The 8,843-nt window shown below is 30.5% G+C and overlaps 1 protein-coding gene across 2 annotated transcripts in view; it reads left to right on the top strand.

The window, feature by feature from the left end:
* The window catches only part of LOC131937669 (ankyrin-3), a 21,977-nt gene extending 13,405 nt beyond the window's left edge, over positions 1-8,572 (top strand). For both annotated transcript variants that reach the window (XM_059295266.1, XM_059295267.1), the window contains 9 exons: positions 2,427-2,525; positions 2,783-2,888; positions 3,092-3,225; positions 3,404-3,659; positions 5,048-5,214; positions 5,892-6,005; positions 6,485-6,620; positions 6,948-7,122; positions 7,916-8,572. In XM_059295266.1, coding sequence (XP_059151249.1) covers positions 2,427-2,525; positions 2,783-2,888; positions 3,092-3,225; positions 3,404-3,659; positions 5,048-5,214; positions 5,892-6,005; positions 6,485-6,620; positions 6,948-7,122; positions 7,916-8,150 — 1,422 coding nt within the window. In that variant the 3' untranslated portion in view covers positions 8,151-8,572. The remainder of the gene's footprint in view (positions 1-2,426; positions 2,526-2,782; positions 2,889-3,091; positions 3,226-3,403; positions 3,660-5,047; positions 5,215-5,891; positions 6,006-6,484; positions 6,621-6,947; positions 7,123-7,915) is intronic.
* Positions 8,573-8,843: the final 271 nt, after the last annotated feature.

The raw sequence follows: 8,843 nt of genomic DNA, 5'->3' as shown, positions 1-8,843 counted from the left end.
AGTATTATAATGTATGTTATACGTAATTTATTGCTTTACCTTTTATGTATACTATGTTTGTATTATTTTTACATTATGCCTTTGTTTTATTAAGACTACTAGATAATTTCTATAAATGTAATTAAACTTTTAGTATTCTGTATTTAAAATTGTGTATTACGAGACATGTAAATCGCAATTTTAAAGGTTGTTGTGTTTTTAATTATGTTCTATTGATATAATATCTAAATTATTAAGTTCAATTCTTTATTTATATTTTAAATACTTTTTTTTTAAATTAAAATAATTAACTTCAAAAATTTATTTGTAAGCGGTTGTCTTTGATAACATAATTATATACATAGTAGAATAGTCAGAAACATAGTTATTTTACAAAGTTTTCATCCATTTTGTACATTAAAAAAAAGAATAGAAAAAAAAAAAAAAAAGCAGTAAGCGTTGAGGTAATTGGGGGAGGGGTAGGGGGTACGACCATTGGAGCAGGTAGAAGGGTCATGGGGATGTCAGCAATAAGGGTCATGTGGGCAGGTGGGGTGGCTGACGAAGCTTGAAAGGGTAAACATCTAACAGTAAATCAGGGTGAATATATAACCTTTGTACAAAAAGGAAACAAAAGCTGGTTAAATAAATAAACCGGGAGTGATCTCCCCTAAACTTTCTCGAATATTCTTATATAAAATAACAGGGGATGGGAACTCGGGCTATAGACATGATTTTGAATCCATTTTAAATACTTAAAGTTTTTAAAATAGAATAAAATCTCGTAGACAAATTAATTGCACACCAAGTGAACGCCAAATAAAAAAGCGCATAATAGTGCGCAATATTATTAGTACTTCTAAAATTTACATTAGTTTTTTGAGAAATCGAAAGTAGCGTAAATTACTACTTCCAGTCAACGGAAATTACTCAAAATTTAACAGAAGGTAGAGAATTAGATCTTTTACTTACATGTGAAATTTCATGTATCTATCTGAAATAGTACTCAAGTTATAGGCTTTTGAAAAATTCAAAGTAGGAAAAGTACCACTTCCGGTTATCGAAAATTGCTCAAAAGTTGATACGGATCTACGATTTTGATAAAATACTTATATATGAAATTTCATCAACCTAGCTGTAACGGTACTCAAGTAATCGTGTTTACACACGGACACACAGACACACACACACACACACACACACACACACACAGACATACGGACAAGATTGCAAAATTATGTTTTCCGTATCAGTGAGGTGTAAAACGTCGAGATTTGTAAAAATCTCGATTTTTTTTTGCACGATTACAATACTTTCTCTATACTTCGTATATACGAGAAAGTAAAAATATACAGTTCACACAATATGTGTTTTCACCCTATGTATAACCAGTAGAATAGTCACTCTCTCTCACACACACACACACACACACAAACTTCGTTGTTTTACACATATTTCATTTACATTTGTACAATAGTGAAATAAAAAATAGATAAAAAAATATCTGAAACTGATGTTGGGTTGGGTGGTGAGATCGTTGGAACGGTTAAAAGGGATGTGGGGTTATCATGTCTGAGGGTGATGTGGGCAGCGGGGGGGGGGGATTAATCTGACGAGGCATGGAGAGAGTGTCCTTGTGTGTTTAAGGCAAGCCAAGCGTCAAATGCTGTGCTGTGTGATCTAACTGCTGAAGTGTTATTATTTATAATGTGGGGGTGGGGGGGGGGGGGGGTGCCGAACAGATTGCTGTGGGATTAAGCGATAAGTGGGAGCGTGTAAGGTTGGTATGTTCAAGTCGTGTTTATTTTTATTTGAATATTTAGTACCGACAGATTAGGGTTGGGTAGGCGTGTTCCTATCTCGGGGTGTGGGGATACATTGGAGGTTTAAATGTCAAAAATTGGTTAACAGTGTTCTCATGAAATAATTTAAAAAAGGCCATACATTTTATTAAAGGTAACAAAACCATTGTAAGTATTAGCTTACAGATAATAAAATGAATACGAAAGGATGAAGGATCGTTGGGGGTGATTTTGTACGTCGTGGACCAATGAAGAAGACCCCCCGAAGAGATGCCTGGAAGAAACTCTGCATTTCAACCAACTCTGATGGGTATCTAACTTACATTAAGGAAAGTAAAGGCGGCTGGGCATAGTGCTGACCACATTATCCTTTTATATGCTGTGGTCAAGAAACGAATGAACTCTACTTTATCTGCCCAATGGATCGTTAGGTCTAAAGAGAATTCTTTACTTTTTAATATTATAAAATAACTTTTAAAGTAAAATATTATTCGACCAAATTACTGATACTTCTAAGGCTTGTGATACACACTGCTATTTAAAAACTAATTTTAAAGTAAATTCTAGGCATAAATGTGTTTTCAAAAAATATTATTGTTCTTACTTTAATGTAGTAACTTATTATAATATATGGATATATTTTAGGAATGGACACAATTTACGTATTTATCAGCTTGCATTATCTTAAACTGTATCTTGATTGTGGAGAATATTGATGATATTCAAAAAAAAGAACTAATAACGGTAATATGTGTAGTTTATTACGACAGCAACTTATTTTTCAAAGTCGCTACATATTCGAGTACGATTTATATTATACTGATTAAATTCAATCACACAATTTTTTCTACTAACTAGACACTTACCTAGGTGATTACTGAATTTTAAATAAATTGAAATGATTTAAATATAAAGAATAAAATATATCAATTAAAATATGTTTTTGTGTTGAATATGTTTTCTAGCATTTACTTACTTTTAATGCCGTTCCTTTAAATTAGGTTTTTAAAACGTTTGTTGAAATCAACGATATAAATTCAACCACGTGCACAAAACTGTTAATACTGTGTTTGGAAGGCACTGGTCAATTGCTATATCCCAGTAAAGGTATTCATTTGTGCGTGTTAATTTATTAATTGATGTATAACATATATATTATATAACACACACACACACACACATATATATATATATATATATATATATATATATATATATATATATATATATATATATATATATATATATATATATATATATATATAGGCTATATATATACTTATTTATTAATTTTTTTTTTTTTTTTTCAGGTGTAGTTCAAACTTTAGCTCAATGGATACTGCAGGGGAATAAAAACGTCAACAGGTCATTCAACAACCTGTCTATCACAACTTTATTAAAATGCCTTAGAGTGATTTGCTTAAGATCTGTAATGGTTTATGAGGTAATCATTTCTTACTTATTATTGTTCTCCTTTTAACCCCTTATTTTTCTTCCTTATGTTTTTTTTTAAATAATAATTTGAATATTATGATAATTTCTTCAGATTACCAGTGAAAACATGAATTTCTTTTTAGTTTGTTTTATTTTTTAGGATCTTAAAATTTACATTTGCATTTCAGATCCTAGATGCTGATATCTTAAACTGTTTGAACACAGTAATGCATTTTAACGACACCTCAGAACTAGAAGCTGCTGTTGATTGTTTATTAGCTATTGCCGAAAAAATGCCAGGAAATTACCATATTTCACAACACGAAGGAATCATGACATTGCTTACAACGTTGCAACAAACTAATGAAACTTCAACGCGGAAGAAAGCGGTTTCTGTCCTATGGCTCGTAAAACACGATGCTATAATCTTAAATGATTTTATTGGTAAAGTGATAGTTATCTTTTTACACGTTATAATTAAAGATGCATAGGTCTAAATCAAATATGTTTTGATAAATATTCTACATAAATTAAGTACATTATATGAATAATTATCCGTCAAACATTTATACAAAACATTATTTTAAATCTTTAGTGTTATTATTTTTTAAATTTAGATTCTGTGCTCAACTTTAAAAAAATGTACCAATCTTAAACAATCCTAATATATAAAAACCCATGTGCGCACTTCTCTCTGTCTCTCTCTCTCTCTCTCTCTCTCTCTATCTCTCTCTCTCTCTCTCTCTCTCTGTCTGCAAAATATTTTCGCCGGATATCACGTCAGAATTTGCAGCGATATATGGATACCTTTATACGGCTTTTCTTGAAAATAATATGTTAGATGTTTTAAATGTATAACCACAATTTTATTTAAAGAAGAAAAATAAAAAAATTAACGCGTATTCGAATGTAGAAAAACATTTTAATTATGCAACAGGAAACGCGTTTATAGTTGTGAAAAAGAACGCATAAAACAGTGACGTCACTAATGTTTACACATTAACTAATGACGTCCTCTACCGTGGTTAGAATAAAAAGAAATGAACTATTTCATTCCATTTGATTTAGATCTACGTACGCTATGAAATGTATACAATACAATTTTTCCGGCCTAAACTTATAGATGATAGTGTACTTAATACCACGCAGGTGGTGCGGGATCGAGACAAACCAAGTCAAACTTAATTTTTTATATTTTTTTTTATATGTGAATCTTCCGATTTTAGACTATAAAGGAAGAAACTACTTCATTCAAATTCGATTTAGATCTAGATCTATAAATCTAATCATCAAGACGTACGCTATGAAATATATACAATTTTATCGGTCAAACTAATACAAATTACTTAAAAACAGCATAATGACCATTGAATAGCCAGATTTTTAACGGAATCATTTAAGTGACTTAATCAGTGCAGGCATCTCTTCGGGGGGGGGAGGGGGTAGGAGCCCCCCTCGAAACAAGTCTACCGCCCCCCCCCCCCCCGAGCGAAATGAAATGTATATAGAAAATATATACTTTTAATAGTGTCCGCCCCCTCGAAGAAATTCCCCCCCCCCCACGGAGAAAAAAGTCTGGAAGAAACACTGAATTTGTGTGTGCCAGTGTTATGTTAAATGTGTCGGATTTTTAGCTAATTAGTTTTTCTTTGCTTTGTCACTAATATCTTTCAGCGTGTTCTAAAGCACATTGCGTTTTTACCAATAACTATTTCATAACTTATTTTTCTCAAACAAGTACAACATTTAAAAATATATAGGCCTATAATTCACGAGAAACGGGTACCGATGGCTAGTATAATGATATTAAAAAATGTATTAATACACCACAGAAATCACTGCTCCCGGTTTTCCCGAACAATGGAAGAAATCAAAACGTTTAGGAAATGGCAATTTTGGAGGTGTTCATCTTTTACAAGACACAAAAGACGAGCATAGTAAAAAATATGTGATGAAGGAAATCGGAATAAATTCTGATGACACTGACACTATTTTTCAGGTACAAAATTTTGGAAAATGTTGAAGCATATTTAATTGTTTTAGAAACTTTTCCATTAACACAACTCTATTTTATTGCACCATATTTGCTTTAACAGTTCCAGATAATAAAAAAAAACCATCTGAAATAAGCAAAGATTCTATGGAGAAATATTTACGTAGAATAAAAATTCGTTATACTTATCATCTCATGTTATATATAGAGCAGTGTCGTAGCAAGGTCGGGTGTCACCCGGTGCGGCACTTAATGGTGTCACCCCCCCCCCCCCCTCAGGGGCGTAGCAACCCTTCCCGGGGACAAACTTTCAATTTTCGATTTGCATCCCCCTAATACTTTTGATTTGCACCCCCCCCCCCCTCAAACTTTCGATTTACACCTCTTAAAACACTATTTAACACTCGAATTGATCACTTAATTAAGTGACATTATTATTTTTCTCTATTTATTTGCCTTGGTGTCACCCCCCTAAATGGTGTCACCCGGTGCGGTACGCACCCCCGCCCCCCCCCCCCCCCCCCCCCCTCGCTAAACCTCTGATATAGAGTGATTTAAGACCACAATAGATAACGAAGATTTTATACAGTGTGATTTACTAAACACATTTCTATTAAAATATTTTCAAATATAACCTAATTTATATTGTCTTAAATCTATTTTCTTTAAACATTGTTTTGTAGAAAAATTCAGAATTGGCAGTTTTGATGAAAACAAATCATAGTAAATTAGTACAGTTCTTTGGATTCAAATTAAAAAGTACAAAGATAATTCTGTTCTTCGAATACATGTGTTTGGTAAGTTGAATAATCTACTAAATTCTGTTAGTAGGGCCTAAATGACGAGTTCGTTTTCGAGTCAATAGTGTGATTTCATGTGATAGTGCATTTGCCAATATATTTTCTTTTCTCATATTTGTTAACTTCTAACATAATTTATGTATACATACATACATACATATGTGCATTTATATATATATATATATATATATATATATATATATATATATATATATATATATATATATATATATATGACAACTCTGAAAAACCTATATGTAAAGGACCATGGCCTATGTATTTTTCCGGCATCGTTCAGAAAAAAATATTCGAATTAACCATAACCATATTTAACAATTGTTTTAAATTTATATTTGGTTATCCAAATTGTTTAGTTTGCTTAACTTTAATGATTTAATTGATTTAAATTGTTATTGATGATTTAGATTTAAAAAAAATGATCAGTGGAAAGTTATTTTACACTTGTTTTTGTCTAGGGTTCATTGAGATCGTATGTAAAGAATAAAGGTAATCTACAGGAAACTAAAATCAAGATGTTTTCATACCAAATTCTTTTAGGGCTAAACTATTTACATAGATTTAACCCGCCAATAATACATAGGGATATAAAAGGTAATATTTATTTATTTTCAAATATTCAACAATTTTATATTTAATTTATTGTTTTAAAACCTTTATCAACAAAATAACATACTGATCAAATAGCAGCTTTATATATACATTTTCATACCCAGAACATAACAAGAAAATAATTGTGTACAATATTTTTTTACACTTATTTGTTTTTTAATTTTCAACGTGATTTTTAAATTTCGTTTTCCAAACGTACATTGCCATCTAGCAATTTCGGTGCAAAGCTAACTCAAATTTAAATGTAGAGGAAAGTCTTCTAAACAATTAATTGGTGCGCTACCATTTCCTTATTTTTTTAATTTACAGGAGACAATATTTTACTTGAAGATGAAGACAGTGTAAAGATTGCTGATTTTGGTCTTTCAAAGCTGGTCACTGAATCAAGTTATCCAAACTCAATTATGGGCACAGCAAAGTGGATGGCTCCAGAAATGTTGGACTCAGGCGAAGATACAACATATAATTGTAAAGCCGATTTATGGTAATACTGAGATTAAATAAATCTATTAATTACCAAAATAAGATTTTGGATTACCCCAAAATCAAAACTACGTTTCACCCTCCCAGATTACAAGAAGAATTAACCTTGAGTTAAAAAAAATGCTCCCAACTTAAAAACATATAAATTAATGTGTAAATGCAACATATTCAAAAACAAATTATTATTCGGCAGTATTAAAAGCACATCTAAATAATAAAAATATGTAGGCATGTGTGTCTAGCACTGTTGGATGACACAATGAGACAATTCTTTTCTAACTTGCTCTTTTTGTTATATGCAATTTCGTGATATACGAGTTGCATACAACATGTAAATGATGTAACAAGTGAAGTGAAAGTGATGAAGTTACTTTTTCTAGTGTATAGAGCCCGCATTATTTGATTTGATAGACTAGTTGAATTATAAATATGTTTTGGATTTATTAATTTAATATTATATCTTGGAATTTAGAACATAAATAATTTTGCCAATCAGACATACATAGAAGCATATTCTTATAATTTTTTATGTATGCATTATATTTTATTACTGATGGCTGAAAGCAATTCGACTTTCTTATTGTCTGTGTTAGTATTTGAACAAGACTTAAACTTTTAACACATTTGAATTAATACTGCGTAAATTTTTTTTAAAAAATCATCGAACCACTTTTTAATTGAAAAACAACGTGCATATTAACTAAGGCCTCCAAAATAACAGTACACTTTAATTTTAATGTAAAGTTAGTTTAAATTCTAGTATTTTAAGATTGCTAAACATGTATCCCTACCAGGAGTTTTGCTTGCACAGTTGTGGAAATGGCAACAACAGAACCTCCTTGGCCTAAACACAATCCTAAACAACACATGCTTCAACTTGCCAAATGCGCTAAACCTGTCTACGACCTCCCCGTTGATTCATCACAAGAGCTGAAAATGTTTTTGGAAAAAATGTTTCAGAATGATCCCAAACAAAGGCCATCAGCCGCAGAACTTTTTGATGACCCGTTTCTGGAGAATATTTATTAACATACAACAGATAAATTAACATAATTCAGTGATTTTTCACGCCTGTATTCAATGTATTTAACGGTTAATTAAAATGCAAATTACTTCAAGATTTTTAGATGTTATTAATTAAAATTGCTTCATTGTATGCTTGTTTTAATCATAATTATTTACAATTTTTCCTAATATGTATAAAAAGTAAAAATGAATTATGCCTATATATTGTGCATTTATATCCTGTGAGATGACAGGAATATTTGGCTGCAATACTAGTTCACATGGACGCTAAATGTTGGCAAGTATTAATTATATATCCCCACAACTGTTGAATAGATAATAACACGCATTGAAATATTTCTTAGCCTTGTAGCAAATGGAAGTTCGCTAACGTCAGCGTTTAATTAAAATATCATTTTAAATTATATACATAAGTATATATATATATAAATGTATTTAAATATATATATATATATATATATATATATATATATATATATATATATATATATATATATATATATATATATATATATATATATATATATATACATATATATATATACAAATTTACGTTTATGCACATCTATAAAAATAAATTTAATATCCGTCTTGAAGCTAACGTTGGAACGATATTTTGCTAATCAGCACCCAATAGGTAGGTTTCAAGATTTCAGAATGTATTGTATTATATATACGTTTTTGTTCTTGTTTTTA

This window comes from Physella acuta, unplaced genomic scaffold (assembly GCF_028476545.2).
Source record: "Physella acuta isolate Inbredline_101_S28 unplaced genomic scaffold, ASM2847654v3 ptg000218l, whole genome shotgun sequence".
NCBI lineage: Eukaryota > Metazoa > Mollusca > Gastropoda > Physidae > Physella > Physella acuta.
The sequence above is the reverse complement of the archived record's forward strand: the minus strand, read 5'-3'. Positions and strand labels throughout refer to the sequence as shown.